This window comes from Leiobunum rupestre, chromosome 8 (assembly GCF_980474605.1).
Source record: "Leiobunum rupestre chromosome 8, qqLeiRupe1.1.hap1, whole genome shotgun sequence".
NCBI lineage: Eukaryota > Metazoa > Arthropoda > Arachnida > Opiliones > Sclerosomatidae > Leiobunum > Leiobunum rupestre.
The window spans coordinates 31,391,178-31,412,995 of NC_143391.1; the positions used below are offsets into that span (position 1 = coordinate 31,391,178).

The 21,818-nt window shown below is 37.6% G+C and overlaps 1 protein-coding gene across 8 annotated transcripts in view; it reads right to left on the bottom strand.

Annotated features, from left to right (window-relative positions):
* Positions 1-21,818, bottom strand: part of LOC149933172 (sodium-independent sulfate anion transporter-like) — a 37,745-nt gene that overhangs the window by 4,253 nt on the left and 11,674 nt on the right. For 7 of the 8 annotated variants that reach the window (XM_090155380.1, XM_090155377.1, XM_090155378.1 and 4 more), the window contains 5 exons: positions 8,467-8,750; positions 6,273-6,468; positions 6,100-6,185; positions 180-259; positions 54-108 (listed from right to left, as the gene is read on the bottom strand). In XM_090155380.1, the coding sequence (XP_090011506.1) occupies positions 54-108; positions 180-259; positions 6,100-6,185; positions 6,273-6,468; positions 8,467-8,750 (701 nt within the window). Of the gene's footprint in view, positions 1-53; positions 109-179; positions 260-6,099; positions 6,186-6,272; positions 6,469-8,466; positions 8,751-12,138; positions 12,516-21,818 lie in introns of those variants that run through there. The other variant, XM_090155384.1, reaches the window with a different exon arrangement.

Below are 21,818 nucleotides of genomic sequence, written 5' to 3' on the forward strand. Positions count from 1 at the left end.
AAATAAGACATTGAGTGGAAACTAAATTTAAGTACATTAATTAAAATAATTACCCTAATAACTAACAAAAGAAATACACATGATAGTCCCATAGCCATATCGTAGACACTAAAACAATTAAAATAATTAAATATTAATTATATACGTTAGATTTTGTTAATTTCCGTTATAAAACTTACTTTGTTTTATGAATATTTCCGAAGAAATTTTGGACAAATGGTATGAAACCGTGAGATTTGAATTTCAGTCCAAACAAACCCTAAATAAGGAAAAAAAAAACTGATAAGATAGTACCAGAAGTAAATTTACCAGGATAATCAGCTACGCTAATACCCTTGGCACCACCTTAGCCCCAAGTCATCTAGCGATTTTTAATGCCTTAAACATTTGGCCGGGTTGCAATGTGTAGGTGGGTGGTGGCAAGCCCTTCATACCACGCGAGCCAACAGCTACCTACACTTACTATTACCGTTAACCTCTACAATTTTATGGAAGGGGGAAACCCCTTTAACCAGTGGGGGGAGAGAACTTGCAAACTCTACGCAAAAGGAGTGGTTTCGAGTTTTTACCCAACTCCTCTGGCTGCGAGGTGAAAGTGCTAACCACTCCGCCACCCCACCCTACGAAGAGTAACAATTGGAAAGACCCTAACCCGCAAATTACGTAATAAATGCTCAAACTCCCTTAATTATAGTAGCACCATAAACCATTAAATTTTTTTAAAAATCAGGAAAATTATTTATAGTTTTAACTCTAGAAAACTTAGAAATGAGAAAAACAAGTAGAAAATTGGAACGGTAACTATCATGCTAGTTAAACATTTGAATTATCCCTCCCCCTCCCCACCGTTTTTATCATAGGGAATTAGATACTTATTATTTTTTTTATTTAGTTAAGAACCGCCCAAGAAGCAAAATACAAATAAAAAAATCTATTAACTAAATTTTCATTCAAATAACTACGCGACATAGTTTTAAATGTGCAGTAGGATTTTGAGCGCCACAATGTCATTCGGCAGATTATTCCAGTCATTGATCACGCTATGGGAAAAATAGTTGAAGTTTGGGCACTGGGAACGTTATGGTAATTTATGAGTGTGGTGCACGAATTTAAGGTGAAAAACAGAAAAAGTGCGATAGTTTGAGGTCAAGAATTTGTGCAAGAGACACAAATTATTAAGTTTATGGATTGAATTCGAAGGGAGTTCAACCGATAAGGAGCAAGTTGTTTCTCAAGACGAATGGCTAATTTCGAGAATTTTGCTCTTTTTGTAAGGCACCAGAGAGACCAGTCGCTAAGAGCGGGGTCCATATTGGGCAACAGTAATCGATAAGTGGGAGGGAAAGATAATTTTTTAATTGTTTAATAAGTCGTGTCGATCGGAAATTTAAGTTACGGCGAATTCACCCAGCAATGGAGCATACGCGTTTAGTAAATTTTTGAGTATTGAGTTGGGAATTTAAGACTAGGTGACCCCGAGATCACGTTCAGAGAGAGTAGAAGCGAGTAGAAGGAATTGGTGAACCTTTGATAGTGTACTCAAAATTACGGTTATTACGATGTAAAACCGAACACTTGGCTGTTTTAAACGTCAAGCCGTGGGAGTCCGCCCAACTGAAAACAGCGTCAAGGTCGGCTTGAGGCGCAAGGTTGTCATTAGTTACGAGTTTTCACCCAGTGCCACAAGTTGGGATCGAACCCGGCTCCTCTTGCTGCGAGGCGAAAGCGCTAGCCACTCCGCCACCCCACTAAGAAGGAAGTAATTTGGTCATGAGCCAATTTCTCAGAGTTCAGGTTACTGATCAGCGATAAGTAGTGGGGTCTGACCTGGACCCCTTTTTATAAATAGGGGTTATATGGGCTTCTTTCCATGGTGGGAGGAGCTAGCGAAGAGCAAATGAGCGAGAAATAATTATGTACGGGGGAAAAAGTAATACATTAGATAGAGATTTGAGCAGGAAAGGGTGGAGACCATCTGCACCCGGGGATTTAGAAGCTTTAAGCTTCCCTAACAAAAGTAAAACCTCCACAGGTTCACGGGATAAAGTTGAGAGAGTGAACATCTCAGCAGAGGTAGTGAGGGCAGAGCAGTTACTGGCTGAGCGGGAGAACTACAGGCTCTAACAGTTGTGTCAAAGAAATAATTAAGAACCGTTAATGATAACTTATTAATGAGGCCCCAAAATGTCTTTGGGTTATCACGAATTTGGGCAGTTAGGCCAGCCTCATATTTACGGCGAGCTTTACGAACATGGTAGTTAAAGCAAGAACGTATATATGTATAAGAACAAATGGCATCGCTTGGGCCATGATTTAATCGGTTTCAGAATAACTCCGCCCTAAAATCCGCGCTTGAACTGGAAACGGTTTTAAACTTTAGCGCGCGCTGCACGAGGTTTTTTGGGCGGAGTTATTCTGTAACCGATTGCATCATGGCACCAGGCGCCAATTTGATCGTTCAACGTTCTTATACATATACAGGGTGTCTCAATTTGCTCGATCAGGCCATTTTTCTCAAAATGTATTTATGCTAGGGTTCTGAAATTTTCAGGGTTTATTTGTTAGGTATGGAAGCTTTGGTTACTAAATTTCAGAAAAATCGAACGATTTTGTGCCGTTTTGGAAAATTTATTTTTTCACCGGTAGGTGTAACGCAAAATGTTTCAATAGAAAAGTTGTAGGGCATAGTCGAAAGTGTAAAAATAATTTTGGTTCGGTTGAAAAAGACCTATTTTTCACTGAGTTTGGAGGTCGGGGGAAAAAACAAGTTGTAAAATAGGTCTTTTTCAACCGAACCAAAATTATTTTTACACTTTCGACTATGCCCTACAACTTTTCTATTGAAACATTTTGCGTTACACCTACCGGTGAAAAAATAAATTTTCCAAAACGGCACAAAATCGTTCGATTTTTCTGAAATTTAGTAAGCCTTCCATACCTAACAAATAAACCCTGAAAATTTCAGAACCCTAGCATAAATACATTTGGAGAAAAATGGCCTGATCGATCAAATTGAGACACCCTGTATACGTTCTTGGTTAAAGGTATTGCGAGCTGCACGGTATTGATAATTAATGGTATCCAAAACCGATGGAAGAGCAGCGCGTTTTTTAGCACGAAGAAACCGGGACCATGCATCAGTCTTAAATTTTATACTACGAGACATGCAAGGGCTAGGCTAGGGAAAATTGGGAGGTTTACGTATTGGAAGAAAGGAGGATATACCAGTATTATGTACATCAAGGAACGCAGTCCACGACTCTGAGATGTTGGCGGAAAACAAAACCAGGGACCAGTCGACAGAGGATAAAATGGCACTAAAAGACTCATGGTCCCCCTTAAGTAATTAGGCCTTTCAACAAACGTAGAAGGTGGGCCACAATGTTGAGTCACTACGGCTGAGGGCCGCCAACACCTCCTGGTCAAAGGTAAGCGAGGGATCCAACGAAAACCATAGGTCCAGAACATTGTCTCTACAGAAAGAACCTCCATTTAGTGCGAACGACCACAATTTGGGGTAGACAAATAAGAATGATTCAGTTAAGGAAGGCTTTAGCATACCGACAGGCATTAGGGTCTGGAAGGAGAGATTGCCATAAAATTGAGGGGTAATTGAAGTCGCCAACAATTAAAAGGGAAAAATGATGACGCACACAATAAACATTAACAGCTGTGATGAAATCATGGTTATCATATTTACAGTTATTAGAACGATAAAGGCCAGCAATATAGTAACTTTAAGTGGTGGACCCCGGTAAGTTAAGGAGGCAATTAAAATATTAAGCCCCTACATACTAAGATTGAAATTGTCTAGGGCTATGTCAGAAAAAGTAAGAATTATCGCGATAAATGAACAGTCAGCATAAAGAGCCACATCCCCGTAATTGCTTAAGCCTGAAAAGAGAGTAGCCCGAAATCGAGCGTTCGGCATCAGTGTGGTCTGAAGACCAGTGAGTCTTAGTTATGGCAGCGAAAGCAGCTTTGTGAATACGAAGAAGGTGAGTGCTTGTAAACGGAGGTAAGTCCTTGACCATTGGCGAGGATGACATGGGCTTAAGAGGAGAGCGGACACACTGGGATAGTCATGGGACACTCCTGTGGTGGCAATGACAGAAGAGATCGCAAGCATTCCAGGTATAAGACAAATGGAGGGCGAAAAGGGGGTGCGAGAGAATTAAGGCGGCTACCGAAAGGGCGGAGGCTCGGATGGGTTGGAGGGGTAATGCCCATCCGATTGTTATTTGATAGACGAGATTAGGGAGTGAGGAATGGGACCACATTGATCAATCACCATACGCACATCTTGTGAAGGTTCAGCATAATAGCAAGGAGGAGCAGAAAAGAAGTCCGAATAGTTAGGTAGAGGTGATGGGCCATTTACAGCAGCAACATCAGAATCACGAAGCCCGAGGAAGGGATGAACTTGATGATGGGCGATGAAAACGTGGCTGTGACGAACGAGAGTACTGGGCCTTGGAGCGCACGTAATTAACCAAGATGGGATCCAAATGAGTAGACCCGTGAGAGCGCCTAGTTTCTTGAGAGATGACTTTCATCACCTTGAAGCGATGGATGATCCAGCACGTTTCACCAGCGAGAGCTGCTTTAGCTTGTGCAAACAACTCCCGTTTCTTTGGAGTCCGGTCGTCCCGCGCGGAAAACGGGTATGAGGCATTAGAAAGACGCTGTGTGCGAATTGAATTGTAAATGCCGTTCTTATGATTGGGTTTTAACACTACAACCTTGATAGGCCTCGGGCGCTCCCCTTCAGGGGGCAAGACTAAATAACCGCACAAAGGCCTCAATTCCACACCCTCTGGGGAAAACTCTTCAAAGCCAAAAAGTAAAACATTATGACGCCTTGAGAAAAGAAAGAGGGTTTCCTCGCTAGCAGAATCAATAGAAGAAACCAAGTCAGCTTAGGAATCCCTAATAACGTCAAAAACAGCTGTAGAAGAAACCAAATTAGCTTTGGCATCCTTTATGAGATCGACAACAGTTATCTTAGAGAAAGTGAAGAGAAGAGAAGAGACTTCTTACAGTCAGCCTCAAGGGCCTTGGCGGACATCGATAAAGTATCAATCAAGGTGGAAAGGCGGAAAAAAGGGGATGCAACCGCCGCAGCATCCCAAATCAGGTAAGGACCCAGTTTGGTAGTCCGCGCAACAAGCAAAGGTAAGCTTACAGGCCTTGTTCGCTACAAGCACATGTAGCGGGCATTGCCCGGCGTCATCATTAACAACATAATGTTAACAAAACAAAAGACACTCGGAAAACGCAGTAGATAATAACAGACTAAGCCGCAAAGTAAATGAAAAACACAAAAGTAGAACTACTAAAATAAAAAACGCGAAGAGAGGGGTAAATAAAAACTTGTAAATTGCAGGGTTCAATGGCGTAGCCAGAAATTCCTCAAGGGGGGGTCGAAGTATGTGAATATTAAGAGGGGGTACAGTCAAAGGTGAGCCCAAGCGGGGCGTCTGGACCCGGAAACCCCCCGCCCCCTTGTCTACGCCACTGGCAGGGTGGGCAAAAATCCGGATAATTTTAATTAAATCCAGACAAGTGGTTTTTATAGGCTTAATCCGGATTTTGTTGGTTTTATCCGTATTGTTTAGCCGTTTTACATGAGGTACCTCTTACGTCAATATGTCTAGCCCTTATCTGAGGCACGGCTGCTCATTGATCTATCTTAATGCCGTCCGCTTGTAGGACTGCTAAAAACTCTTAACTATTTCTTAACAAATTCCTAAATATTAAGGTCAAGAAATCACTGATAAATGATTTTTAATCATTATTTCTATATCTGTTTTGTTTTTACTAGTAATTTTTAAATGTGGTAATTTATCATGGAGTGGTGTTTTATTCAGTTATAATTAAGACGGATTTTTAGGTGGATTTTTTGTGTTTTAATCCGGATAAACGCAGGTGGTTTAGTCCGGACTGGACAGGTTATTGCTAACCATGGTAACTTGACTAGAACACACTGCCTAGGCCGCCATTTTTTTTACTCGTGTGAACCATCAAAGGGTTTTGATTATTATTTAACTAGTTAATAATATAATAAATAATTTGTTATTTAAATTATATGTATAATACCTTTAACTGAGTTAACGCAATTGTTATAGCGGCTGCTGAGGTGAAACCACTTATAACTGGACCAGATATGAAATTCACCAAAAAACCTAGAATATCACGGAAATATTTAGTGTTTTATCGTTACATGTATCATTAGCCTAGCTGATTATTATTATTATTAAAAATGTTTGTACCTAAATTGAGAAAACCAAGAACTAATTGAATGACTCCGCAAATTAAACTGAGAAGAACGGCGTAGGCAGCTCCACCTTTACTGACATGTTCGGCCGTCATCAAGGACATGATGGCGGTTGGTCCAATGGTTAAATCTTTGCAGCTTCCAAAGATTGTGTACATGAAACACCCCATAAACGCCGTGTAGAGACCATACTGGGAAATAAATTCGTTAGTTTTATGATTTTTATTACATCATATTTATGGGTAAATCCAGAAGTATATATTATCTCTTGGTGATAAGTGTTCATGTTCCTATATTAGGTAGTTTCTTTTCGTTTGTTCTCGGACTAAAAGTGTACTGTTTTTTACCTGTTCCGGGGATGAGAATGGGGTAGTAGCATTTGTCCGAATTTCATTCGTCCGAATAGTGTCGCGTTTGTCCGAATTTCATTCGTCCGAATAGTGTCGCGTTTGTCCGAATTTCATTCGTCCGAATAGTGTCGCGTTTGTCCGAATACTCATTTGTCCGAACTCGAAAACTGAAATTGTTCCGTTTGTACAAATTTAATGACCTTGAGTGTCATTTGTCTGAACGAGTAGTAGCATTTGTTCGAATTTCCATCGCAAAAATGGTGTTTCGTATATGCATTATGTCCGATATCCAATGAAACTGACACCGCAATTGGTGAAAAGTAATTAATGTAATTTTCCAATATTAGAAATATAATTGCATCACGAAATTATTTTATTTTAACCAAAAATTGGCTGGGTTTGGTGTTCATTCAGAGTTGGCTTTGATTCCGTTAGGTTAGGTTAGGTGTCTGTTTTAATTGTAATTTAGGTTAGATTGAAGTTCCACAATAATTCATGTTAAGATAAAAAAAAATGCACGTTTGGGACTCTATTTTTGACGGATTCGGTTGAATGTGATTCTTTCGAATTTGACTAAAGCCTATGTATCACGTTGGGACAAATGACATTTCGGACTTGGGACAAATGACATTTCGGACATTTGACAAACGGATAGAACGGTTAAATTGCCAACAAATTATACAAACTAATTTTCGGACAAATGAAACCGTAGTTCGGACAAATGCGCCTCGATTCGGACAAATGAAATTCGGACAATGCTACCAAATCATGAGAATTACTCCTCCCCATTAACTATTCGCTTGTTCCAGAGTATTAGGGCTACTCTTTTTACTCCTTCTGAAAAGGAGGTGTAAAGAGAGTAAATCGGATTTTGTCGTCTGCTGAAAAGGCCACCGGCAGCTATTTTGGAAAAACGTTTTTACTCCGACTCGAACTAATCGTCACTGCACAGAATCGGAGTAAAATGACGTCATAGAGTTACTCTTCTTACCCTACTCCGCAATCCCGGAGCAAACGAAAAGAAACCACCTACTGCTTATTTAAATGTTTTTCATTGGAAATGTGTACCTTCGGATTCCGCTGATTTTTCAAATACGTTTCTGAGGTAAAATAATGCGTGTCGAATTATGTCATAGCTATCAACATCGAAAATATATTGTACTTTATAAAAAAGTTAAGTCTAAGTAGAAGTTTTACATTTTACAGTCAGGTAGAGTAGTGAACGCGGTACACTGTGATGGGCACTTCCGTTAGCGAACCGCTCAGACCGCACACCGCTCGTGGTCTCTCACGTGTTAACCGCTCACGCTCTCAAAGTTTCAAAACCCGAATAGACGCTCATGAGTTTCCGCTTATTTTTGAGAGCCGGAATAGGCGCTAATGAGTTTCCGCTCATTTTTGAGAGTCGGAATAGGCGCTCATGAGTTTACGCTCATTTTTGAGAGCCAAAATAATCGCTCGTTATTTTTACTCAATTTCGCTCAAAGTTACAAAAACCTTTCAAATGAGATGAGCAGTGCCCATCACTGCTGACCAGTGATGCGGTATATGCTTCTGCGTTTTGACGGTAATATCGCGTCCGTTGATAACTGTCTCAAGTCTGAGTAGGTACAAATTTAGTTTTTCATGGCTTAGATAAACACTTATCTCTTAAAGGCCGACTACATAAATCTTCGGTTTACTCTGTCTTTCACTGGAAGTAGGCTGACTGCATGGCACACGTGTATTGCAGTAAGCCTACTTCCAGTGAAAGACAGAGTAAACCGAAGAATTATGTAGGCGACGTTTAAGATATATATACTATGTTCTTTTGGTTAATTAGATTGCTAAAAAAAGTACTTGTGGTGGAAGATTGGCCAAGAGGGCGAGTGCCAGACCCTGAGGAATAACTGTCAAAGCGACTGTGACGCCGGCCACGACGTCACCTTCCAGATCGGCGAGAGAGTATTTTGGTAACCAGACTAAGATGGGTAGACGCCTTTTGACGCATTTGACCGTGCAACAGTTCTCTTTGCACTGCAAGCAGCATTTGCCCAGGTAGCGGCCAGCCCGACGCCTCAACGTTGTACCTGACCTGTCGCCGCCACCGAAACTTTCTCCTTCTTGGTCGAATCTGGCATCATCTTGGAAAAATAATTAATTTTTTTAAAATTTGCCATTATTTACTTGAATAAAATTAAAATAAAGATGGATGTACACCAGTAAAGTTTCATTTATTTAAAAACCTTATTTATAACCGCGTTATTAACTAAATCAAAACTTTCATTTGTACTCCTTATCAATAAATACCACAATTCGTACATTAACGTTAAGTATCTAAAGATATTTGTTCCTAATTATTTACGAAGTTGGAAATCAAAATTATTTCGTTCCAGCGATAAAATGTCACACTATGCTTTTTTTTCTTCGTGAGTATTATTTTCAAGAAGGAAATATTATCTTACACCACGAAAAAAATAATTTAAAATCATATTCTTATCAATTAGAAAGGTGATCTTATTATTGAGAATCTCTCTGAGAAATAATAATATACATTATATTAACTAATTTATTGGGGTTACCGTTTTTTTGTTATTAATTTTACATATTTCAAGTGCTGACCACTTAAGAATATCTCTCGTTAAGACGTCAGATACGTAATCTGAATCGCCTTACAAATACGAAATCTTTACGCACGTTTATTTAAGAAACGTTTCTTCGACATAATACCCCGATAATCAGCTGATAAATCAAAAATATTGGAATTTTCTAAGTAGACTTTTAACAATATTAGGGCACCTCAGCCGTGTGCCACTTAGAAATATCTGTGCTAATCAAAGTGAAGTGATATCAAACTTAAGTAGACCAATGCCAACAATTTATATATACTCCTTTCATAAATCAGAAAAACAACTATTAAATCGCGACTATAGCTTTATATCTTAACTAAACTTAAACCTACAATTATTTAAAATTATGATATACTAGCTGGGGTACCAGGTATTTCCCGGGGAAATATGAATATTTGTATTGTAAGGTGTAATATCTACATATGAAAATTTTAACAAATTTGACGGCGATTATTTAACTATTTGGATTTTTTATATACTTAAATAACAATTTACCATTTCTTGTACAAAAGAACCAAGGATTACCAAGGAAGAATCGCCAGTGACCAAACTCCGACACATTCAACACGAAAATAGAACGCTGTAATAACTGTCTCCACGCATGGCACCGTACCCAATATAACCAACTGGATAATGATAATATTAACCAATGATACGTTGATTACATAATAATTTGCCTTTTATTATACGGACTAGTGTCTATAGAAGAAGGCTTTTAAACAAAATTCAATAATTTAAGATTTTTATCGTGTGTATGCCTAAAGAATGAAAAAACTCTGTCTTTTGGCCAAGATCAAAGTGTAGTACCTTGTATATAGCGGTTATACCTAATTATTAAATTAATTCAATTAATTAAAGTTGTTTTATATATATATATATATATATATATATACACTCATCTTTATATATTAGATTACGTAGAGCTAAATAAAAACCCGCTCCACACCTTTACCGCGTTACTTCATTCGTGAACAGCCATATAACGATAAAGTAGTAGTTAGCGTAGTAGTAGCCATAACCTATTTACATTAATGAAAACGTCTACCCATTCGCAGAATCAAGTACTACTATGCAGATCTGACTAACATTCGCAATCAAAAACCATAAAACCATCCGACGAGAGGCTGACCACTATCCGTAATCGGTGTACAAGCCCGTAGCTTTGACTGTACTGAAGTTATTACGTAATCGATTACAGATTTGGCACTACCAATGGCTGTAATCGATGTACAGAATTTAAGGAAGTGGTTAGCCCCTCACCATCCGACTTAAAATATTTTTATGGACACAATAATTAATAACTATTTAAAAAATAATATTCCACCTTTAATTAATGTTGCACGAACTATATTAATAGTTTAGTTAATCTTTTACATAACTAATTATAGACGTTTTCTGGAAGAATAAAATAAAACGTTCTTATGATCGATACTAGATGGTGCAATACAAATGAGAAAATACAGAATTTTCGCTTTAAGAGAGGAGCTTAGGTGAAAGGTAGACCAGTATGTTCTCACTAAGCTAAACGCGTTCTTGGTAGTAGTAGTACGTTTATTTCACTCTCACGAAACGCCATATCAAACCATACTTTTAAATGAAGTACTACAAATATTCAATTACATTTTTTTATTTAAAAAGCTACTCGTGACTCCACTTATTTATAGAATAAAATAGATTTAGTACCTAGTATATCAAAATAATATTGCATTATTTAAATATCAACATCAAATCGATTCTATGATTTTTGTAATTCACGCATTCCCTTATTTTAGATTTACAACTATATAGCATATGTTTGAATCGAACATCAAGGCTACGTATTGCGCAATCGAGGTAAAGGGTTGACAACGAAACCAGTTTTTAATAAAAAAAAATAGTGAAATTGTTCGCCACGAAAATATACTTAAAGTATACGAAAGAATACTTTTATATTACATAATTTCTATCCGCAGCTTGTGATGAGCTGCTAGTTAGTCAGAATTTTGTCTATGTCTCTCAGAAATCGCAGGGTGTTTTCGGGAAATAAAATTTCACTAATTCCGGAGAAAAATTCTTATCCAAGCTGACCTAGTGTTTTTGCGGCGAAAAGTTAATTCGAGGTCGATAGAACGTAATTGATATTTGAAACGAGTACCAAAGTAGCTTTAATAACCGATAATTACCGGAGGAAATTAATCAAAGCGAGAGTAATTCAAATGGGTCAATGCGTGTCAGAATTTTTTTCACCCTGAGATCAGCACCTGATCACGTGTACTGGTATCTCCATCGGTATACCATACAAAAGTACACCGGCTAGTGTTTTTTTTTAATTTATCACTACGCGTAACAGTATTGACCTAATGACCATCCGATATACATTTATAAAAAAAAATCCAAAGGAATTTGGAACCAATTAATCATATCAGATATCGAACTAACTAATTAGATTAATCAATTTCCAGTTTTTATGATTTCCTAGATCTTAACACAACTTAAACATTAGAATCCTTAAAATTTTAATGAACTCACCAAAAAAATATATTTTACGTATTTTAATAATTCAATAACCGAATTGAATTTTTTTAACCCTTCGCTAGAGAATAGCGTTTATTTAAGTACAGGTTCCATGTTTAAAGTTGGAAAGTTGGAAAGCGAGTTACGAAAAAACAAAATACGTGGGATTTGTATTACGTTTAAACATTGTCCTATGCACGATTAATCGGCAACGGGGGGGGGGGGGGGGGATCTAAACGAGCAAAATCAATATATCAAAATTTAGCAAATGTCACGGAAAATATTATCTTTTAATTTACAAATTTTAAAAGTAATATTCCCATTGATTTATTAATTATACCATGTTTTAAATAAATGTATATCGAGCTTACTCCATTTCAAAATAGCAACGTACAAAACAGTGGCTTACCGAAATTCCAACGTTTATTTCTCATAACTCCTTTTCTCAGGTACAGAACGTAAACATTAAAAGCGCTTCTTCTTACAAAGAATCAACCTATCTCTTCAGAAGTGATAATCCCGCAAAAATAAAATATAACGGTGGCAGACTAGTGTCGAGGCACCGAGAGTGATAGACAGTGTGGAGCGAAGTAGAGAGATAGACGATTCGGTGTCAAGAGCATCCCCGATCGACGAACGTTTACACGCGATGGGGAGGCCTATTGAATTCGTGCCATCCAGATTGCCGCCGCCGTAGCGGAGTCGAAAATTAAAAGATAAAAAAAAAAGCCGGTATCACAAAGTGCGAAGGTGTGGCTTTTGAAACAGGTATACACAGAGCGAGAGGAGCGCCGAGAATTGCGAGTATGAAAATGGTCTATTGGACTCGTACTGCCGCTAAAATATGATATATCGTGTGAGAAAAAGGGCGCTCTTTTAGGGTTATTAAGGGGTTTTCCCCCGAGATCTTCGGTTTCCCCTTCCACAAAAACTTGTCGAGGTTAACGGTAATAGCTAGTGTAGGGAGCTGTTGGCTCGAACGCGTGGCATGCCACCACCCTCCTACGCATTGTAACCCGGCCACCTGAATTAATGGCTTCAAAAGTCGCATGATGACTTAGGCCTAAGGTGGTGCCTCGGGTATTAGCCTAGCTGATTATTATTATTATTATTTATTGTGTCATATACTGGGAAAAATATAACTTTATAATATAAATTTATTATTATTTATTATTTATTTATTGCAATAATCTGCAACAAAAATAAAATAATAATAAGAATAAATTTTAAAAAATTTATGTTAAATGTGTAGGGAAGAAAATAAATATAAATATGGATACTTTTGTGGGCAAAATTGGATCAAAGATTTTGTGTTAAAAATTGGAGGAGCAGTGGACTGTGATTTGAAAGGCGGAATGACGTCATTCTGTTGTTCACAGGAATATTTTTTAATACTTTAAATGAATTTGACATATTAATCAACAATAAAAATAATATTTGTCCCTTTAAGGCTGCACATTTAACGAGCTCTAAACTGTTTTTTCAGTTCGAAGAACTGTTTTTGTTATAATAAGTATAGCATTAGATACGTTATTAGATAAATTTTATGAAGTTACCGAGACAACGGCGACACCGATTCTTTCGAGGGTTTCTCCGGTACAAATCTGTTCACCGCTCTGTACCGCCAAGATTTTTAATGCTAAATGCGTAAGCACTTAAGTACAATCAAATAAGGGGCGGTACACTAAATGGGGGAGAATTTTAATCTTAGAGCGCTGCGGTGGCGACGTTCGTAAATTTGTCTACTCAAACAAAAATAAGCGATAAATCATCACGTGACGCAAGAGTAGATATATTTTAAACCTCTGCCACCAGAGGACGCTGGTTTAACATTTAGTGTGCCGTTGTTGGTCTAAATATACACCGATTACGCCACGTCACAAGATATTAATTAAAGAATAATTTCAGATTGTACAATATACATTATAGATCTATGGTAATAATTTAAGCAGATTTGTGCGTACAAAAGCCCAAATATTTACGTCAATGAAATAACTTTTCATCAAATATTACTGCAAGCGTAATAAAGGCATATTATCTTAGTTAACGTGGCCGTTCAACGCTCACCTGTTATCTGTCATAAGCACGCATAAAACAGGCACCTTTTCCCCAATTACTTAGAATGGAGGTTTTCAGCGCGAATGAATATAATAAACAGAACTTGCCAATTAAATGTGTGACGGGGAATTCGATCTGTTTTCCCGGCGCATTTAGCAATGACTAGAGTCATCCAGAGAATTGTAAATAGTGGGCCTAGGCATATATGGGAAAAACAATTGACAATACCTGAAGTATATAGTATATAAAGTATTCACATTTCCGTACTATTAATGCTTTTGCGCACAGTAATAGGAGATTTATGTGTATTAGTTTCACGTATGGTGTCCGCGTTAGAAGTACAAAAACACATGATACGTCAATAAATTGCAAATATCATGACCTCGCCGCCATTGTTAACATGAGATCGAGGCTCCGAAAGTGGGGCATTTGCCCATAATAGTGGTTTTTTTTATAAAGGCGCCATCTAGTGTACTCAACTCTTCGCCTTTGGCATTCGATAACTTTACCGAGTCCAATAGTGTTGGTTTTTGGTTTGTTTATTTATCTTCCTATCGCTGTTTGTATATTCTTTTGTTGACTAATTCTGTATGTCTAAAAATTAATTTAAATTAATTATTATTATTATTATTCAAATTTAAATTTAATATTTAAAATATAGTTCATACATCGGGGGTATGGTGTGTGCTTAAATGTCCGTGCCATCTTGTTTCTTCTACCTCTCATGCCATGACAAATTCGGCCATGAAGTTAAGAACTAATCGTAACTCGTTTTAGCACTTAGCACTGTTAGCAGACGATATTTTCGAATTAAATAACTATATAATTACCTTCACAATTCATTGTCAAAGCCAAATACATTGCCAATGCCACGAAATAATAGTTAGCGAGTGTTTTGTTAACAGAATAGTCAGATTTATTTATACCAGAAGTTTATAAAAAAATCCTACGAAGTGAAGAATTTATCTCTCTATAGCAGGGATCCTATAAAGCTACGCTAAGGGAGATCATGGACCAAGAATCTAAGGGGACTCACTGTTCAGGCTTTTAAAAGCACGCGTTAATACTGGGAATAAAAAAATCACGGGTAATTTTAGTTCAATGTGGATAAACTTGGCGTCGCTGAAGTCGATTTCCGGCATAGTTTCGTAGATAACGTAGGCTTCAGCTACTGAAGCGCTCACGCTCAATTTTGACAAAATGGCGCCGTTATTGTCGGTTAAGGTTTAGACCTTTTATTTTTGAAATTGGTTCTTTAAAAGATTAAGCGAGATTAAGTAATTGTAATCAACCATTGTGTTAAATAAAAATAACCAATAAGCCGTGTACGGCTTAGGTTTTTTTTAATCAAATTCATTGGAATCCATTTAATTTCTAAACTTTAAAATTTTTATGAACTAAGCCTAGCTTAACTTTATCACACGTTCTGTCACCTATGCCTCGAGCCCTCGACTAAACCTCTCGTAATGATAGTTGAACCGAATTCTTGAAGCACTTCAAAGCGGTTCATGTACCTCGGTGAGCCTTCCGATTTAAGCCACGCCTACCGTGTCAAAATATCGGGAACAGTGAGTCCCCTTAGCAGGGCCCCCACTCCAATCTTCAAATTTTTCATAGGAAAAATTTGATTATATTTCTAAAAATATAGGACTTTATAGGACTATTTTTTCAAATTATAGGATTTTATAGGACTAAATATGCTATTTCATTTACTAACTTTATGCATTTAAAAAACAAAATCTATATTTAGTGAAATAAATCTTTGATTTTCACTTGAAAAATAGAAACTATTTAACCATTTTATCACAAAAATATACTAGTAGCTAACCATGTTAACAATAACAAAAGTAAAGACTAGAGTGACTTTGTATAGGAATTTAGCCTATAGCTAAATCTAGCAATTTAACAGAGTGGTGGGATTTGAAATGTGTAAAATATCCAAATTATAGGATTTTATAGGACTTTTCAGGGATTTTGCTAAAAATATAGGATGTTATAGGACATTTTTCAAAATATAGGATTTTATAGGAATTATAGGACCTCTGGGGGCCCTGTCTTAGATTTTTGGTCCACGGGGAGATATGGAAGTTTTTCGGGAGGCGGTAAACCCGTATCGTGGCGCCATCTAGTGGATATCTAAATAGGATTTTTGCTCTATAGTGGCTAATGTTAACATTTCCCGTTTCATTTTTCAAAATATGTGAACTTCTGAAATTATTACATTAGGAAAATATATTTTAGAAATAGGTAAATATAGGTACACACAAGGCAGTGTAATTTTAACATTTTGTGAGGTGGAATAATTCTCGACTTTTGGTTTCGTGGGAAATTGGCACTTCGAACCTGCGAAGGAACATCATTCATTTATATAGTTTAACGGATACTTAAGTCGAAAGAATGTATTATAAGCTTCTACTTATACAACATTAACTAGCAATTAGTTAATGTATATTGCCATTTTCTGTTATTTAACGTTTGGCTCAGGGAATTCATAAAAAAAAAAACACCGAAATGGAATTATACAAATTTCTTTTCCTTATAAAATGTTTTACTTCTGTATTTAACAAGAAAAACTCCTTAGAAACTGGTTTGCGAATTTTTGCCTAGTCACTGGATCATTTCGTGGCGCGAAAGGGTTTTACGTTAAACGAACAAGAACGGGAAAAAAAAGCTGAAGAAAGCTATCTCATTAAATAATTAATGCGCAACTCTGGAAATAAATTTAAATGACTAGGGGGTAACGCGAGCTGAGCCGACGTTAATTTGAATATTTAAGCGATAATTCGAATGGAAAGCGTAAATTAAGCGGAGATATTGAAGCTGGAACTAATAAATTATTTATCGAACACTTTTCGAGTGCAAATTAAATAATGAGGCGATAGAAAAGATTGTTCTTGGGGATATTATTTTTACTATCGTCATGGACAATCTGGAGGGTTTTTAATTAAACTGTATTTATGGTGACATTTAGCACTGATAAGGAAGTTAGGAAGTCATCCCAGTATAGTTGATTTTAACGCTACTTACGCCATCTTTATCTATTAAGAAGAAATACAACTGAAATAATATGATCTTGGGTACGACTAATAGGTGACAGTCAAAAACGTGGCACCATCCCTAGATTAATTAAATATTAAATATAAAAGGCCATGGATTCTGCCGTCTGCTAAATTGTGGTTCAACAACGAATCAAGAGATGGCGCTAGTGTAATTACATTTTTTACTGCTTTGATAGGAATTGATACACTTAAGTTTACCAAACTACGCAGTGAGGATCAGTATATTGCGTCATTGTTGATAAATTGGTTTACAAACGACTCGATAGAGGGCAGAACGGTCACGGGGATAAATTTAAATTACCAAATTTGCCGTGTATTACATTTTCTCGCATCCCTGGAAGGTCGCTTACCCGGAACATAAAACTAGGTGATGAGTTATATACGGCGCTTTGACGAGATAACTTGACAGCGTTGTCAGAGCTGAGGTCACCATGGAGTTCTCGTTTAGCTTAAGCCTCTCTAAGAAACAAAACCGAAGAATATTGCTCCATAACATTTTTTTGAAATTACAGGAAATCCGCGTAAAATAAAAGTAAAATATCAAACTTTAATGCGACAGAAATGTAAAGTTTTCTTGCAGATTGGGAACACGATATCTTTAAATGTGATAGCAAACAGGTAACAAACAGACTTTGGCATGTACAAAAACCTTTTAAACGCGTAAAGAAAAATACGTGATTAATGCGAGCAAAGGGAAACTAAGCTTAAGGAAACAATCTTTTAAAAGAACGCTACACTATCAATTAGTTTTAATTACATTGCAAAGTTCAATGTCGCGTATGGATGTGAATAGGAAATTCCAACATCTACTGGAGACACTCAATCAGAACATACCTATGTACATACGATGGTACAGCCGGTACTGTAAATGTAAAGTATATTTCAAACTAGCAAAATTCAAGGTAAAATCTTTACCTCGAAAATAACTAGGGAAAAATGGGATTTTTCACGATATTATTAAATAGAATCTTTATTTGATGATTTCGTTTTAAATTAACCTAAAAACCTGATTTAGTGTACTAAGTTGCAATTATAATTGCGTATAAATTTGTTTCAGCTTTGACCATTTGGCAAACTTACTCATTAAACAGAAATAAAATGTTTTTTTTTAGAATAATTGAAAATAGGGTACTTTAGGCACTAAATCTCGATTTTAGGGTTGTTTAGGTATACAGGATCTTTCACGTTATCCCAGAAAACTGATCAACAAAATTGTTAATGAATTTCGTCGGGTTTAAGTTCTTCGATTTTTGTTATAATTATAATGAAATAACCACCTTCCAAAAAAGGAGGTTTACCGCATACACCAAAATATTTGTATTGTTATAGGTGGAGACATTTCGCCTATTTTGGGATTTCGAGGTAGAGTCACCCTTTAAAAATCATTTTATTCTAATTCTGACCTTGATAATATTTCGTATTGATGTTTCGTAGCCGGGGTAAAAAGATGTCCAAAAGCAAACAATTTGACACTAATAATTTCCGTGTGTACCTAAACTATTCGTCTGGCACACCAATAGAGCGACTGTAAGCTAGACTTAAGTAGACAACTGTGGTTTTACTGTCAACCCGAGGGGATAACCACTTCCTCACACCGATTACAGCCTTTGGTAGTGCTAAATCCGTAATCACTACAGGCGTGTACACCGATTACGGATTGTGATCAGCCCCTCGAGTCAACCTAATCCAATTAAATCATTTATATTTTTGCTTTTGAGGAAAAGTAGAAAGTGTAATTTAAATGATCGCTGACCTTGGCTAATAGGTTACGGTGTAGAGTAATTAAGTCTAATTTTCACCACCCGAACAGCAGAAAAGTGGAATTTTGGATGTAAAGAACAAGCGCAAGACGTTCTCCTCTATTATATGGGTTCTCGGTACAGCGTATTTAAGAAAATTTAAAGTTCGGATAAAACTAGAGACATGGAAATATCTGAGGAAATGAAATCTAAGCGTGGTGATATTGACTTGGTAAACCCTTGCCTATTATAAGGAAGGGGAAACGAAACGTATCTAATTTTTTTAATATTTAAATTTTGATGTATTATTTATCTTACGGACTCCTTATTGAACAAAATGATCTTGAAGTTCTTAAACGGCCATAAAACACGGTTTAAGTTTAAAAAGGAAACGAAGTGAATTATCCGCTTACGACCATTAGTCTCAAGTTACATACTGTCTCAATTGACCTTTGCCAAGGAACATTCGCGTAACCTCGATCGTGGATCAAGCGAGGTCAGTCACTAAGCATTCGCGCGACGTTCGCGATTAGGATGAAAAACAGTTTTCCGTCTCCTTGAGTAGCGGAATGAACCGTAGGGCGGACAAATGAAGGAAGCTCTAATAGCTCTGATTTACAAGCACCGCGATCATATCATCCTTATTACAAGCGAAAAAGATAAGCAAATTGGCCGACACAGATGAGAGTCCTCGAGAGTTAAACGCGAATGAAAACCGACTTCAAAAAGCGCGATTGAGCACCAATTTACGGCAAAGGACGTCACTACCAAAACCGCGAAGTAGGTGACGGTGAAAGACTTTACCGTTTTCCCGGGCTTTAACGAATTACCAAGTTATAATCGGCCCACTGACGGGCCTAACCGCGTTTACCGTAGCTTTTTGTCTCGACCTTGAAGCGTTAATAGCCAGAGACGAATTGGCGCTTGAAATGGTGGCTAATTAGGCGGTTCAGACCTCCGTATCTATAACGAAACGCTTCGACACGGCGGGGCTCACTAGTTTTGTCCAAAATAAACGCGTCAGAGGGCTTTCGTGTTTTATTCATAATGGACCCCGCTCATTACGATAACGGCGAAACAGTTCTTAAGGACAAGTAAATATCTCCCCGTGATTTCTCGAGATGGAATAGATAGTTCGCTAATTAACCATTGGCGAATCAAGGTTCGAGCCTCTCTCGCAAATACGGGATTCCAGGGACTCGACGTTCATCCATCTCTCCCGCTTATCTCAAATAGGAGACACCATGGCCTTTGCGAATTATGAGAGTTCCGGCATTTCAGCTTGTAAAACTAATTTTCACTTATAGATTACGCTCTTTCCTAACGCGTATCAAATAATTTCGTTTATTTTCAATTAAATAGATAATTTCAATAAAAGTAACGTAATTTAAGATAAGTATAGCACTTCTCACCTTGTTCGTGCATATTGTTCTTACTATCACCTTCGATCACCATCATAACCACTGACCAATTAGTATAACTTACAAAGAGACAACCCGAGCTATTAATCCCCGATTTTTTTTCAACTAGGGGGTTGAGTAGATTTTCATCTACATTGAAAACTCCTAAAGGGAAAAGTTTCAATGGCCATTCGTTTTGCCAGGGCAACCAAAAATGTTTTTCACAACTCAATCACGCATTGTATTTAATTGATTTAACCCAATCCAAAGTTTTAATTTTTTTAAATGTACCATCCGTGATTTTATCACGCTATTTTACGTAGAAAATGTTTAAATTTGAGTCGTGAAAAACATTTTTGGTTACCTTGGCAAAACGAATTAGGAACTTTCAAGGTACATGAAGGTCTACTTAACTCCTGAATTTGAACAAAATCGGGGAGAAACACCTCGGGATGTCTCCTTGTTAGTAGTAATTGCGCGTTACGTTTTCCATATCCGCAAATCCGGTAATTCTTGGAAAATGTAGGTTGATGTTGATCAAGTCCACACAACACAAATTCGGAAAATATTACTTCTAAAGACGAAGCGAATTATTTCAATTTTACGTTACTTATAACCTCATTGAAGAATTAACTTTCATTCGAATCTTATTTTCCGCTCAACTTCGGGAAAATTCCATCTATCCGTAGCAAAACAATTTGTGGATTTAAATGTCATATAAAAATATCTAGCACTATGGCTGGATAACAAAATGTAAAATACCGAATTTCCAAGTCGTTGCGTATTTTTCGCGAAACAGGTGTAGACCACAGGTACTTCCCTAGCGATAGGAACGATACAAGTACATAATTGCCACATTTTTCGGAAAAACATCGTAGTTAATTTAAAACCAGGGTCGTAGAGAACAACTCTGGTAAAACCATATGTGACGCCTCGCATATGTGTACGCGTCCTCCTAGACAGAGTCTTAAATATCAAAACATTCTGAGAGAAACAGGCATCGGCTCCAGTTCGTAGCTCGCTCGTGAATTTGACTTTGGTTCGTTTCCATGGTAAAACGTCTAGGTCAGCCATGACTATGACTCCGTTCAGCAGCAGTCAACGGAAAAAAACCCGATGGATTTGATATTTTCCACCGATGAGCTTTTTCGTCATAATGACGTCGTAAGTTGCTGAACGCTTTTATTCAGTCATCGGTGTTTTTTAAAATGCCGTAGCTTTTATAGTAGTTTTAAGTCAGAAATGACGTCAGTCATCGGAAAAACCGACTCTTCCAGCCGATGACTTCGGTGAGTAATCGATGACTATCGTGACGTCAAAACCGGAAACGCGAAAAAGCGTACAGTAGGAAACCGATGTCACCGATTAGTAATCGGTGAGTCCGATGAGCTCTGCTGAACGTACCCATTAAGACGCCCATGGTGGTCACGTTACTATTTCGCAGGATCGTGTGGCGTTTTGCCACGGGATCTGTGACGTGAAATTATAGCCATGGCGGCCGTTTCATGATGTACGCCTACGCCGCTACGAGCAAGCACCCAATACACCACTGGGCCTAATAAAACCAAAATAGTTTTCACGTTTACATAGAATACGCAGGCAGCATGTACCCTGCTCCCCTCGCGATTCCCGGAAGAAAAACCTCGCCCCATCGCGTGTAATCTTTCCACTTTTTCCCAGCATGGCGGCCATAGCCAAAGGTACGTCGTGACTTCATGCTGCCAAGTCTCTATTGCGGGCTATCTCTCTATGCAAGCGGATAATATCTTCCGGGAATTAATCGTGAACACAGTCAAGTGGCTATAGTTGCGGCCACATATTCTCCGTTAAGCC